At 39.7% G+C, this 15,182-nt stretch overlaps 1 protein-coding gene across 3 annotated transcripts in view; it reads right to left on the bottom strand.

Annotated features, from left to right (window-relative positions):
- Positions 1-15,182, bottom strand: part of LRP1 (LDL receptor related protein 1) — a 336,417-nt gene that overhangs the window by 49,649 nt on the left and 271,586 nt on the right. For all 3 annotated transcript variants that reach the window (XM_034419253.3, XM_034419254.3, XM_034419255.3), the window contains 10 exons: positions 14,613-14,741; positions 13,387-13,506; positions 12,489-12,602; positions 10,465-10,614; positions 9,417-9,539; positions 8,668-8,784; positions 6,555-6,683; positions 4,576-4,698; positions 2,014-2,154; positions 898-1,085 (listed from right to left, as the gene is read on the bottom strand). In XM_034419253.3, coding sequence (XP_034275144.2) covers positions 898-1,085; positions 2,014-2,154; positions 4,576-4,698; positions 6,555-6,683; positions 8,668-8,784; positions 9,417-9,539; positions 10,465-10,614; positions 12,489-12,602; positions 13,387-13,506; positions 14,613-14,741 — 1,334 coding nt within the window. The remainder of the gene's footprint in view (positions 1-897; positions 1,086-2,013; positions 2,155-4,575; positions 4,699-6,554; positions 6,684-8,667; positions 8,785-9,416; positions 9,540-10,464; positions 10,615-12,488; positions 12,603-13,386; positions 13,507-14,612; positions 14,742-15,182) is intronic.

Here is a 15,182-nt window from a genome sequence, read left to right as displayed (position 1 = left end):
AGGATGACATAGGCTATGGATAGGCAGAAGATATATATGGATCTCTTGCTAGTTCTCAACCAGGATCAATCATTCCCAACTAGTCAACTGTAAGAGTAATTTTTTCCCTCTGAAATTCTGTTCTGTGTTATAATGAGGAAAGAAACGTTGCACAACGGTTTTGTCAAGTATGAAACTTTGGTAGCTACATGCCTCTTCTTTTCAACTTGCCATTAGAGTAAGGGGGGGAGGTGTTGCTTTAGAATGGGTTAGATGTAAAAACGAAACCCCAACAATTCCACTAAAAGACCATGAAAGCCTGAATCCTTTCCAAGGACGTTATACCAGGTGTGGAGTTGAAGCAGACGGTTCCCATAACAAAGTGAACTTGTTTACATGGACTATGTGAGAGGTTGGGGGTTTGGCTGGGGAAAGTATTGCTTAAGTCTATGAACTGATGTTTGGGAATCTCAGAGTTAGTTTTGCTTCAACATTACCATGCAGTGTATTCAATAAACAGTAAGATTTTCGAAAATGGAATGAATCTGGAGTTTTATTTGGACTCTTGAGCTGGATGTTGACAGATTTCTAGTGAATGCCTATGAGTTACATTCAATCTAGGTGCAGATGACTGAGCTGTGAAATCTGTATTTCTACATGTAGAAATATTTTATTTATTTGACATAAAGTACTGAAGGTTTTATGGCATATCAAAGTAGATTCAACAAGTATGGCCAATACCCGTGTCTTCTTGAACCTAAGTCATATATTCTACCCATTAATTTATAGCTTCATGGTGGGAAAACTTAAGAATACAGTATATAACTGATAAATTTCTGGCTCCAACAGTACATCAAAATCTACTGGTCTTGACAGATCCTCTTCCCCAAAACAGGGAAAAAGAAACTACAGCCCAACCTTGTAGCCGATTTTGAGGTCCTCACACTCCTGGGAGCAGCCAGTCTGCTTCTTGTTCAGGCACTCATTGATGAAACAGTTCAGCTCATCAGAGCCATCACCACAGTCATCGTTGTTGTCACAAAGCAAATTGTTAGAGATGCACTGCTCATTTTGGCAGAGATAAAAGGTATCATTGCACTTGCTCTCTGAAATGATAGTGAGAAATCATTAGGACTGAGCTCAAAGCAGTGGGTTTTCCTCACACACACCATGTAGGTTTCCATATCTACAGCTTCAAATCCATCCCATAAGAGCTAATGAGCACAACCTTCTCTGCATGTGAGTCAACCTGTTTCCAGCCACAGTTGTATATTTAAACAACCTTCTGTAAATACGACACCCAAAGGCTTCATCACAAAGCATGATCTTCCCCCTCTAAAGTTTCAAGTACATCACTATCCATAATATTAAACAATAAAAAGTTAATACTAAAAAGATCTCACTATCAAAACAACATATTATCATTAATAATTAAAGGTTAGATTGAACCTTAATTTGATCACTCAGAGTGCAAGCAGTTATTTTGCACAATTCTGCTCCAATTCGGCAACAAAACAGCTACAAAAACTTCCCCAGTGTGGAGAATGTATTTATTTATAGCTTTATAAATTAAATATAACTTTTATAGCTTTATAAATTGAGTATGACATTCATCTGTAATTCATGGAACAAGTCTAGCAATCAAGACAGGACATCTCTAGGACGATGTGATCACGCTCATGCTAGATAACAATCCAACTCTTCCCTCTAGATCAGGACTGTCAAACTCACGGCCTGCGGGCTGGATACATCACATGCTGGCCACCCCCACCCTCCGGTTTAGCAAAGGGAGAAAAAGTCGCGATACATCACGTGACAACAGGACGACACGTGTTTGACACCCCTGCTCTAGATTAATTGAAGATTCCCAATGCTTTTCAAAAAGTATATAGAATCCTGCTGCTAGATTACTTAATTAACTAGGAACAGACCAATTAAAAGAGCGCTTCATTTTGTTCACACTCTTTCTGATCATGGACTTGCTATAAACCAACAAAAGGTCACCAACCCAATCCCAACTCCCTAGAGACCTACCAGAGCTAGAGCATCTTGGATTCTTGGGGGCTTCATCAGATTGGTCATGGCAGTCAAACTCGCCATCACACTCCCAGAGTTTGTTGCTCAAACACCGGCCATTAGCACAACGGAACTCATTGGCGCTACAAGTGGGGTACTCTGGGAAAGGTAAAAAGTGGAGGAGATAAGAAATCAAACCATGATACAACAGTTGTCTCTTTTTTTCATGTAACAGGATCAACATACATTTGAAGAACACCCTGTTTGCTTTACTGTAAGTAATATTATGCAACATGCAGAAAAAGAGTAAGACGTAGTGAGGCAATGAAGAGATAAAAATAGAAACCTAACCAATCTAATGAAGACCAGCACTATATACTGTACTTCTCCATATTGTTCTAGCGTTGCAAATAATCCTTGCTTCCATAACATCAATTCATACATTTTCATTCTTTAACATTCCCACCACCTCTCTCTCTTTTTGAGGTTTTCATCAACTCTGCCCAACCACAACTTTCTTCCCTTCACTCACCTTTCTTTTGTATTTCTGTTCTGTAATTTGATCCCCCTTTATACTCTCCACATAACCAAACTACCTAAACATAATTCTTCCATACGAATTGCTCAATTTTATATTCAGTTTATATTCATTCAGCACTTACACATTCCTGGCCTCTCTTCTATTTTATGATATACACTTCTTCAGTATCCCAAACCAGCGGCATTCAACTTATTTTTATGATTCTCCTGCCAGCCCTAAATCTCACTTCCAAGTGACAAAGTGGATATAGTCATCCATGACCATTTTCACTTCTTTTGAGAAACATACTGGAATACTACCCACTTACCAGCGTTTTCATGTATTAGAAAGGTCTCCATTTTCCCACCTTCAATTGACATTCTACTGCCGTACACAAATTCATCAGCTTGCTCTGGGTTTTCACCATTTATGTCTAACCTGCAATTTTTCACTCCATTTTTCTTGTCAAGTGCAACTACTTTGAAATTTGATAGATCAATTTTTAGGCTCCTACCCTTCACTCCATCATGCAATTTATATAACATTTACTGAAAAACATTTTGAGTTTTCAGCAGGCAACGTGGTATTGTCTGCATGTCAAAATATGCACATATTTATGTCTCTGACCAACATACCTTTACACCAGCCTTATAACTTATTCATAAATATACTAAGCAGATTAAATATTACACATCTGTGTTACACACACATCCAGGTTACGCTTATAGTCATTCACTTATGCACATGCAGATCTCACAGTCCCTTATGTTTTCTGTGTGGGTTTCCCAAATAGGTGTGTCTGGAACATGCATATAAAACACTTAGCTGTAGTTAACAACTGGAAAATAATTAGGAACACATACAAATCACTTTCAATCAAACATAGGGGCACTTCACGTTCTGATAGAATATATGAAGATCCAATGAATTCAAAGTGGCAATAAATTTTTACTGGTTACAGCGTCTATTTGTTCTCTCACACATTTATACAATTATTCTCACTTACCCAAGTCCTTTTCAACCAAACTATCCAGGCATTAGCTCAATAGTCCACACACTTTAAAATTGCCAAGCATGAAAAACATCGAGCTAAAGGAATCGAAACTATCAAATCTAGATCGAGGATGATTAAAAGAATGAGTAGGCTTCACCAAGTGGCCCTTTTCTTCCAAAGCCTTGGAATTGTTGTGAATTGATTGGGGAGGGGGCACTCTGTATGTTCAGCACCTATCTTCCTTTGTCCGTCTTCATGTGAAGTTTCTCTTTTGAACATTAAAATACACTGCTAAATGACCTAACTTGCAAGGCGAAGCGAAAGAGTCTGTGCTAGACCTGTTAGCTAAAATTACAGTATGCTCAAGAGTTGTCTGGGCCTGTTTCTGGCCCCCCAAAACAGCTAGCTCACATGAGAAACACTATAGCAAATTGACTCTCAGGGAACAATTGGGGAATGTCTTTCATACATGGTGAAAGTTTCATTACAATCTAACTTCTTCAAATCAAGCTATCAAAAAAGCCAGCAAATTGTTTCTTAATTTGCACATTTCCCTCATAGTAAAAGTAAAGGTAAAGGTTCCCCTTGCACATATGTGCTAGTCGTTCCTGACTCTAGGGGGTGGTGTTCTGAAGAGCCAGTGCTGTCCGAAGACGTCTCCGTGGTCATGTAGTCGGCATGACTAAATGCCAAAGGTGCACAGAACGCTGTTACCTTCCCACCAAAGGTGGTCCCTATTTTTCTACTTGCATTTTTTATGTGCTTTCAAACTGCTAGGTTGGCAGAAGCTGGGACAAGTAACGGGAGCTCACCCCGTTACGTGGCACTAGGGATTCGAACCGCTGAACTGCCGTCCTTTCAATTGACAAGCTCAGCGTCTTAGCCACTGAGCTTATAAATTATCCACATAATAATATTAAATAATAAATTAAAATTTAATTTTTTCCCTTTCAAGTGAATTTCACTTGTCCTCAGGTAGCCAAATTTGATTTGGCAGTAAACTGATAAAAATTGGGCTACCATGGCTACTCTCATGGTTAAGCACTAATTCTAGGCTGGCACTTACCACAATCTGGGGATTCATCAGAACCATCACCACAGTCATCATCGTGATCACACACAAAATGTTTTGGGATGCACTGCCGGTTGTTGCACATAAACTCCCGTTCGTCACAAGTGTTGTTGTACACTGAAATCACAGATTACATCTGAAATCAGTTATGCCATATCCCTCTGTGTAGTTCAGTTCTTTTCACTGTACCACAATCAGTTTTTATTAATTGCAAATGCATGGCGTGTGTACATTTTAATAAAAAAAAAACAACCTGTGATCAAATTCATATAATTACTTCTTTCTGCTGTTCATTAGTTCTTCATCACTATCACAGAAAAGAAAACCAAAGATGCAACTGTTTTATGAATGAAAGCGAATATATGTATCTCAGGATAATGTTGCAGGATCCAATCGGGGTCGGTTACCGGGACCAGAGGTTTTGTCTTATACCACTTCATAGTGCTTTACAACCCTCTCTAAGCGATTTACAGAGCCAGCCTATTGCCCCCAACAATCTGGGTCCTCATTTTACCGACCTCGGAAGGATGGAAGGCTGAGTCAACCTTGAGCCTGGTAAGATTCGATCTGCCAAACTGCTGGCAGCTGGTGATCAACAGAAGTAGCCTGCAGTACTGCACTCTAACGACTGCGCCACCATGGTTCTTCCAAGTTTTTGGACTCGTGCTGGAGCCCATCTGCAAGGAAATTCCCTCTAGCAGAACCTGTGCTGTTCTATGTGTGGTATTTATGTGGTGTCTGTTGTATGTGGCTTTTTAGATGTTGATTTGGGTGTGTTAATGGTTGGCTTTTAAGACATTAGCTGTCCATTCCCCTTCCGCCCAGCCCTTGCCTTCTAAGTATTTGATAGGCTGGTGGTAAATCAGCACTCCTTACCACCAGCCTATCAAGTAATTAAAAAGCAGAAGCTGGGCAGCAGGACAGCTAATGACTTAAAAGCCAAAAAGCCAACATATCCCAATCAATATCTAAAAAGCCACTTACAACAGGCACTATAAATACCACACACACAATAGCGCACATTCTGTTAGAGAAAAGTTCCCTGAAGATGGGCTCCAGCACGAGTCCGAAAGCTCGGAAGACAAAACCTCTGGTCCCAGTGACTGACCCAGATTGGATCCTGCAACCGTTTTACTTCCAGACAGCATTTCATCTCTCCTAGAAAGAAATGATGAAAATTGTTCCCCTGACTTTTGGGGATAATTTACCCACTTGCAGCCACCAGAGGCAATGGTGAATGTCTGCCCTTTCTGAAGAAAGAAGAACATTTCAGTTTTCACTCTCTCTGGGAAGGTGCAAATTATAGAACTCATGCATGATGCAATGAAATTACTGAAACAAAATAAGATGTACCAAAATGCTGGCACTACAGGTGATTACTAAGAATATGATCAAAGCAAGATTGAGATTTATACAGCTGAAAATACCATCTGTTGCATATCTTAACTGCATCATTTCCTCTTTGCTTCCTATGACAGACTATAGAAATAGGGATCTAATTAGCTCAACACATTAGGCCTGTTTTATCTGCTAATGGCTATGTGAAATGTATAAAACTGATAAAGTCAAACTGATTTTGGACTCAGTATGTTATTATGAACTATCCGAAAACACGATAGGAAAATCAGCCTCTTTCACCAATACAACCTCACAAAAGCTTCTGATCCAAATAATCAGAAAAGGACAAGGTACCCAACTTTGGCTGATGTCTCATAAGGAGGGATTTGGTACTTACCATTTTTGTTTTCTTTCCTCTATAATAGACAGCCTTTACCATTAGTCTATTCCTAGACACAGTGGGAACTGTATACCGAAATATATAGACAAGGTCTTTGTTTACAAAGATGAAAAGCAACAGAAGCTTAGCTTGCCTCTTAAGGTAACCAGCAAAATGAATAACAGCAAGAGCTCATCAAACTTCCAGCAGGAGACTGTAATCAAATACAGAACATTAAGAAGAAGCAGCAACTCACGGCATCCAGCAGACACGGTTTCATCAGCCCCATCAGGACAATCTCTATCTCCATCACATAGCCAGCGTTGTGGGACACAAAGGTAGGTGTTTGGGCACTGGAAGGTTCCTGCAGCACAAGTAGTATTACCTAAAGAAGCAAAAAAGATGAACAGGTACTGAGCTTGACAAAATCAAAAGTCAGGAATTTGTGGTTTTTCTTATCACCTTCCCACATTTTTTTTTTTACATCACATGTGCATTTCACACATCCACCATTTTTCTTCAACTGCTGCTGGAACTAAAAAAAAAATCTTTAATCTTGGCTTTTCTTTTCCTTCCCTTTTACAAACAACACATTGTTGTTGGGTTGTTGTTGTTTTTTTACTTTCAGGGCATTAAAAATTACTTAAATCAAAGGAGCATTTTTTTTTATTTCTTTACAAACATAAAGACTACTTCAGTCAATTGATTTAAGCTGTGTATAGGAGCATGAGTTGAAGCCAATGCAACAGTAAAATACAATAAACAATGGAAGCGTAAAGTTACAATTAATCATAGAAGTAGTTATAATATTCCAGGCATCAGAAGCTCTACAGCGTTCAAACCCAAAAGCCTTCTACAGAACCATCAAGCTTCCAGAAGGCCATGACAATGGAAGCTACCTTTGCTGGGGGTGGGGGGGAGGGAAGGGGAAGTGGGGAAAGGAGAAGAGAGAAAGTAAGCTATTACAGAAGAAGGGAAGCCCTTATCACACGTCACTATAAGCAAGCAGCTTCAGCACAGATGTGGTTTGAGCCAGAACAGGCCAAATCTAAAACAAACTAGGGACTCTCAGAGACAGCTAAACCCTGAGCCATGAGGCTTTACTAAACCAGGACCTTGAATGGCATTCAGAAACAGAAGGGTAACCAATGCAACTCTCCTAGCTATGGGGTTATATGGCATATTGAAACTGTCCAGCTAACTGGAGAGCTGAAAACAAACTATATTGATCCACAAGGGAATTGACAAGGGTATGCATGAGTGGCTAACTTCTGTGCTCATTCAAAATAATGGGTGGGTTGAAGCTGATGGTATCACGAAACTCTACAGTATTGTATTCTGTAATTTCTGTTGGGAAGACATCTTAAGTACTAGAAACATCACCAGAGATAATTTCACCAGAAATCATGCTCTGAATGAGTCATTATTTCAATGTTGTACTGAATTGCACTCTTTGGGATAATGTATAAGCAACTTGGACTAAAAAATGTTCAATCCACCTTTCAACACCCATTACTTTCTTTTTTTAAAAATTTCTTTTGAAGCATCTCTCATCATAATCAAAACCATACAAGTTGATTTTTAAATTAGTGAATGGCAGGGATGGGCAAATTAAGGCACTGGCACCTTATCTTATCCCTAGTTTCATTTTAGACTCTCTGTATTCCACTTTAATCACCTTTACTCAAGATCGATAGAAGTTTTGTGCCTTTTTTGAGGTAGAAATCACGAGGGAACTATAGCCCAAGTTATAACATGGATTTAACATTTTTTAAAGAAGGAAAAAAATTTTAAAAATCAAAGAAAAATCTAAATCTAAAAACCCATGACTATGGTTATGATAGAAATCTGCCCACTTGAATAATTTTCCCACCCAATACAATAGCAATAGCATTTAGATTTGTATCTCGTCCCATAGCACTTTACAGCCCTCTCTAAGCGGTTTACAGAGTCAGCATATTGGCCTCAACAATCTGGGACCTCATTTTACTGACCTCGGAAACATGGAAGGCTGAGTCAATCTTGAACCAAATCTGAACTGAGCTCCAGGCTGTGTGCAGAGTTAGCCCACAATACTGCATTCTAACCACTTCGCTACTACAGACCTTCAATCTTGTCATGTTAAAAGCATCTCCCAGATATCAACTGATTGTTCACCTCATCAAACACTTGATTGCTTTCATGATGTCACAAACATCTTGTACTTAACATCAATCACTCAACCTCTCTCAGAAGACTAGATTTCCATCCAATCCTACCCGACTCCCTTCGATGCATCCAGATTTTCCTTTTCATATTTTGACCTGTATAACAATTTTACCAGCGTGCCTCCTCCTCCTCCTCCTTTTCAAATCAGGAACAAAACTTACGGCAACGGTGGTCTTCATCAGAGCCATCACCACAGTCATCTGCACCATCGCACACCCACTGTTTAGAGATGCACCGATGATTATTGCATTCAAACTTCACTGGGAAGCAGAACTTATCTGGAAAAAGAAATCAGGCATTGCTATAACCACTTCCAAATAATTCCACACTTTCTCACAAAGAAGTCCACGAAATTGGAACATTTTTTCCCAGATTCATTTAGCATATGGCAAATCTTGTATGGACTAGCAATATTTATTAACATTTCATCTAGATTAATATAAGCCAATAGAATATAAATGTTAAAAAGATCTATGTTCAAATACCAATGTCTAGGCTCTCTAACCATTGAAGTACAGCATCGTTTATATTTTTTAAAAATCAGATATTGGATCGGAATATGCCCTCAGTTTATAGCTGGCCATGATGTGTGATCTACAGTTTGTTGTAGGATGCAAGAAATCACACTGAGGGGAGGATACTATGCCCCATTTATACAGAGAGTCCCAAGAGACAGACACCATGTGAGGTGCAAATCCTATTCAGGATAGCCACTGCTGGCAGCCAGACTACTTTGTAGACTTTCCTGGCTTTCAAAATACATGGCAAAGAAATTGAAAACAAAAACTGGACCTTTTCAGGCCCATATGACTAGAGAAATCGCAAATATTATTCATTTTTTCTCGAAATTTACTGATTATTCTATTTTAGAAACTCATTTATGGAAAAGAAAAACAGCTCAGTGACTTACTGCAGTGGGTTTCATCCTCTCCATTCTCACAGTCATTCTCCTTATCACAAGTCCAGGTCATGGGAATGCACCTCCCACTTGGACAGGCAAAGTAGTTAGCTGGGCACTTAGATTTTCTTGAGCCTGGGAAAGACAATGGGTGGGGTTGGGGGTGGAGGGGGAAATAGAAAATGCATTATATTGTATTTTGTTGGTGAGAACAGAGAAAGGGAAGCATTACACAATGATCAGAGGCTCCATGTTGGTGTTTTTCATATCTTTGTCATCAGATAAATGGATGTATGGGACAGGCAAAGGAGAAGGGCATTCTACATTTTTCTAGCAACCATTTTTTTTTTAAATTTACAGGCAGACAAGCAACCACACACAGAAAGATAGACAGACCGACAGACAGGCAGACACACACATGCATACAAACAAACTCACTCCTCTACATTTCTATTCAGAAGTCCCTAAAGTAACTTACAAGCAATCTAAAATGAGGCAGAAAAATCCATATAAAATAAATACATTGCTAAAAATGCCCCATAGCAATAAAAACAATCAGTGTGCTCTACTGATTCCAAAAATTTACAATTACTTATGTTCCGTCTTCCAAGATAGCGATGTCTGAATAGTTTAAAGAGTAAGGCAAAGGTCCCTGGTCTCACTAGAAACTTTTTCCCCCTGTAAAACCTCTTTTTAAGAAAAAAGGAATACAGAGTACAGACTTAATAGATGGAGTATATGTGCAGGTAGACTCAAAGGGCAGTTCTTTCTTGGGGGGATGGGGATGAGCAGGGCAGACCAAGTGAGGGATGAACGGTGTGTGTGTGTGTGTGTGTGTTCTTCCTGGTTGTTCACATTTTAGATCATTCTTCCCTTTCCCAAGATAGTGGAGTGGGAAAGATAAGGTGACCAAGGAAGGATTCTTCTCTAACTTAATGGCTAAGCATGCTAGCCTGCTTTCATATACAAGTTCTCTGAATGCTTGCTCCATTTCACCAGAGATCAAGGTCCTTCAGGGTTTGGATGGTCAGAAGGGTGGTTTTCATTGGAAGATGCTCACCTGGACAATCCTGCTCATCTGAATAGTCGCCACAGTCATTGCTGCCATCACATACCCAGGATGGAGCATAACACATCGAGGTATGCTCACATTTCTGAAAATTGACATTTTTCACTCCCAATCTGAAAAAGCTGCTGCAGTCAGTCGCAGCTACCAAAAGAGAAGAAACAAACCGAATGTATGTAAATTCTTTATATACATACATACATACATACATACATACATACATACATACATATAAAGTTTTTCCCCCCAAAATATAAACATTCCATCTTTCCTTAAACAGCGTGTTCTCTGGGTACAAATATCTCTGTGCAACAATTTTCAGCATTTACAACATCATTCACATTAATATTAATTCTCTAATCTTAGAATTATAGTATATTAAACAGTTGAACATTATAAGCCTATTCACTTTTCCTCTTAACATGTCTTCTAGTAAGAATACAATAATGATAACATTAAGCATAATTATCCTCATCATTATAATACTGACAATTATCATCTTATTTATACTTGAATGTATGTAAATTCTGAGAAATTTACTGAACAGGTCTAATGGAGCAAAGGCACTCCTACAAATTATGCCATTGCCGGTTGTGTTAAAAAATGTGGAGCTGCAGAATAAAATAATCTCGATCTATAACCCTTAGTACCATTCATATTGCAATTATTTTATATCCCATCTTTCAGGGTACAGTTCTCCCAAAGCAGCATATCAGAATAGGCACAATTGAAAATAAAAAAAAAAGAAGGGGTCGGTGGGGTGAATGGGAGAATGACTCCCGGAGGACAGGGTTTTTTTCTGTATCAAATAGGCAGACACATTTCAATGAAGGAAGAATGTTATCTCTTCCACATGCTTGTGTGTCATGTATAGTAGCGGTCAGCTGTTGGAAAAAAGGGGAAATAATCCACTAGCTAGCTTAGGTCATAATGTTTCCCAGAAGCCCTTCCTTTTACCAAAGAGAGGGATTAGTGTTTTGGATGCTTGATGAAGTATTTTTCCTCTTAGTGTCATTCATTATACAATGGAAAGCAGGTGATTCAATGCTAACAAAAGTTCCCCAATTACAATGGCAGCAGAGTACTAGACACATTCAGCTTGATGTGATAGCCTATTCTTCCTAATTCTGTTAGTCCCTCTTATTGGTATACCCCAGCAATCCAATTCTGACTCACTGGTATAAAATATGGGAAATGTTAGTGTCATGTTCATCTATGGAACTATGATTCTTGGCGTAGTTGCATAATGGACATCTCTTGCACCTTTCCAGCTTGGCATGACAAGGACTTTCACTATTGAATTTTCTTGAAGAGGTCAAAATCCACAAGGTTTTCATAGAGATTACTCCTTCCAATTTCTCCACATCAGAGAATGCACCACTAAACACTTACCAGAGTTATGTTTCCAGGACTATCTTAGGGATTTTTTGATGGGGACTGTGGAATACAAAAGCTCTACTTCTGAAGGAACAGTGGCCTTCACGGGCCAAATAGCACAAGAATTATCTACAATAATCCTCAATTTACAACTATACAACCATTCCAACAGTTTGAAGTTACAGCGTCACTGAAAAAAGTGACTGTATGACTGTTTTTCACTTGCAAACGTTGCAGCATATCCCCATGGTCACATGATCAAAAGCCGACTGCTTGGCAACTGACTCATATTTATGATGGTTGCCGTGTCCCGAGGTCACATGATCACCTTTTGTGACCTTCTGACAAGCAGAGTCAATGGGGAAGCCAGATTCACTTAACAACCATGTTATTAACTTAACAACTGCAGTGATTCACTTAACAATTGTGACAAGAAAGATCATAAAATGGGGCAAAACTCAACTTAACCACTGTTCCGCTTAACAACAGAAATTTTGGGCTCAATTGTGGTAGTAAATTGAGGATTATTTATCCTGAGTGAGTGAATTGACTGGGCAAAGCCTGCATAGGATTATAAAATGGCGGGGCCAGTGAAAAAGACATCTTATCAACATTTTATGTGCCTACTGTGCAAAACTCACTGCAGTTCATTTCGTCAGATGCATCTTCGCAGTCAATCTGTTGGTTGCAGCGGCTAGAATTGTTAATACATGTCCCATCCCGGCAGCGGAATTCAGCAGGAGCACAGCTTGTCTCTGGAAAGAATGGGCCAGTCCAGTCATTATGGGTCATTCTGGCAACTGCCTTCATTTCCTCTTGCTGCCCTTCCTCCACAAGGAAGGTCAGAGCATTGGCAAACCCCTGGGCTATTTCCCTCTCTTCCCATTAAGCCATTTCCCAGTCTAGGGATGGTCTATAAAACAGCAGGGTTTTCAAACACTGGATGAGGGGAATGTTGCAGGAGGAGGCTGTGTGAAGCTTTAGCATTTGGAGGCAACCGGCACAGCAGACAGACAAGCAGGTCTGCTGGAGAATTTAGGAAAGAAAAGGAGCAAAACCTTACAAAGGCAAAGCTCATGTCTCTTGGGAAAAAATTCTGGGAAACTTTGAAAAACAAAACAGAAAAACAAAAAGACTTTCTGTGTCTGGTATTTATTGGGAGCTTCAATGACTTTAGGGTTAATTTGATCTACAGGACAAAAAAGAATCCCCCCTCCCCATGCTCCAAAATGCCCAGGTCATATACACGTTTTCCCTATTCCCAGCATCCCGATGCCACATCTTTTTATCCTTACAATAGGTCCCAAAGATGATTAGGTTGAAGCAGATTGGAAAGACAAGAGGAAGGTAAATAAAGATTTAACACAGGAGGTGTTTTATTGGGCCTAGCTAGCAATTTTTTCTGTACATGTTTAATCATTTAGTTTAAATTAATTACTGAACTGTTTCAGAAAACAGTTGTTAAGTATTAATATAGTGCTTTAGAAAAGAAGTGAAAGGGCATGTACTTCCTGACTGGCTTCCCCTCCTAAAGCTTACTGTTGCAAGGCACTTCATCCGAATTGTCCCCACAATCATCCACACCGTTGCACCAGTCCTTGATGGGTATACACCGTTTGTTGACACAGTGCAAGTAGCCCTTCTTACACTTGCGGCTGTCTGCAAGGCAAAATAAGCAACAGAGAGAACAGGGAGTGAGTAGCTGAAAGACAATTGGAATGTAATTTAATTATCGACTGAGTGAAGCAAACCTCTGAATAAAACAGGAGGTCAGCAGGTTTGTTACATCTACCCTTATTTCCCCCAAAATAAGACATCCCCTGATAATAAGCCCAATTGGGTTTTTGAGCACATGGCAATAAGGCCAACTGCTTATTTCAGGGTTCAAAAAAAATATAAGACAGGGTCTTATTTTGGGGGAAACACGGTACCTCCTCTCAGCTTGGAGCTGGATGGGGAAAAATGCAACAGGCATTCCTACTCTGGAATTCCAGGAGACCGAGCATTTTGCTGGAAAGGGAAACTATAGTGTTCTGCCTATATTCACAGTGTGTTGCATACAGAATAGCTGTGGTGCACAGAAACAAGCCCCCAACTCTTTTCTTTCAGTTAGGAGCTTCAGATTTTTATGAAGTTTTCCACTCAGAGGCGAAAAGTCAAGCTAAATCCCAGGTTTCAGCAGAGCTTAGGGGTTGAAAAAGGATTAGGGATTCATCTTTTTTCGTTCCAACTCTTGTAACCCTTGAGTGAGTTCATTCTGTCCATCAGTTTTGGCTTCCGTACAAAGGTATGTGGCAGATGTATCAAATCTTACTTTTTATAAACACCCAAACTACAAACTTAAGACTGAGACAGAAAAACACTCTTTTTAAGCTTGAAGAGAAGAAATATTCCAACAATCTTCCTGATAACCTGTCCAATGGATAAATTCTTCTCCAAGATATGCCCAGAAATACAGAATTAGTTAGTCTAGAGCAGAAAAGCTGGCTGAGAGAATTCTTAGAGTTGAAGAAGGTCTTAAAGTTGCAAGGTTTTGAAACATTGGTCCAGAGCAGGGGTGTCAAATTGGCAGCCCGCAGGCCAGATGCCTCACGCGCAGGCCACGCCCACCCCAGCTCCGCGAATGGGAAAAACATCGTGAAACATCACGTGACGGCAATGTGACGCGGTGAGTTTGACACCCGTGGTCTAGAGTTTTAAAAGTTTTCCACAAGCAGGCTAGCTGAAGGAAAGAGAAAAGAAGAATGAGAGAGAAAAAATCTTACTGCAGTAGGATGGCTTTTCATCTGATCTGTCTTTGCAGTGGGCCACACGATCGCAGGTTTCACTGAAGTCAATGCAGTCACCATTTCCACATTCAAACTCATTATGTACATTACAGGTGGAGTTGGAAGCTAAAGAAGGGAGAACAACACACATTTGTGAAAACACTCCCATCTCTCAACTCCCGTTTCACTGAAATGTGTCCTGAAATCCCATTCAGAAGATATATTTTAGACTGGACATCTGGAAAGAGCACAGATTAGGTTGGCCTCATCAAGTGAAAATGCTCTTGTAAGAAAGTGCAGAAAGATCAATGGCTAAACTTCTGGGCAATAAAAGACTGGCAAAATATCAGTACAGAAAACCTGGACACTTTGGCTAACTACATGCACCCCTATTTCCCTCTATGTATGTCACACTCATCATAAGAAATCAGCAAGAACTTTCTTTCCAGCAATCTGATGGCTCTTCTCTCTATGCACTGTTTTGTGCATGCCATGATAAACTGCTTCTTGAAATCAGAATCTCTACTGGATTTATTAAAATCACACATCCATCTCCTTGGCTCCCTA

This window comes from Pantherophis guttatus, chromosome 2 (assembly GCF_059756535.1).
Source record: "Pantherophis guttatus breed Tessera chromosome 2, ASM5975653v1, whole genome shotgun sequence".
NCBI classification, from domain to species: Eukaryota; Metazoa; Chordata; class Lepidosauria; order Squamata; family Colubridae; genus Pantherophis; species Pantherophis guttatus.
Note: the sequence above shows the minus strand (reverse complement) of the source record. Positions and strands in the feature narration are given on the sequence as shown.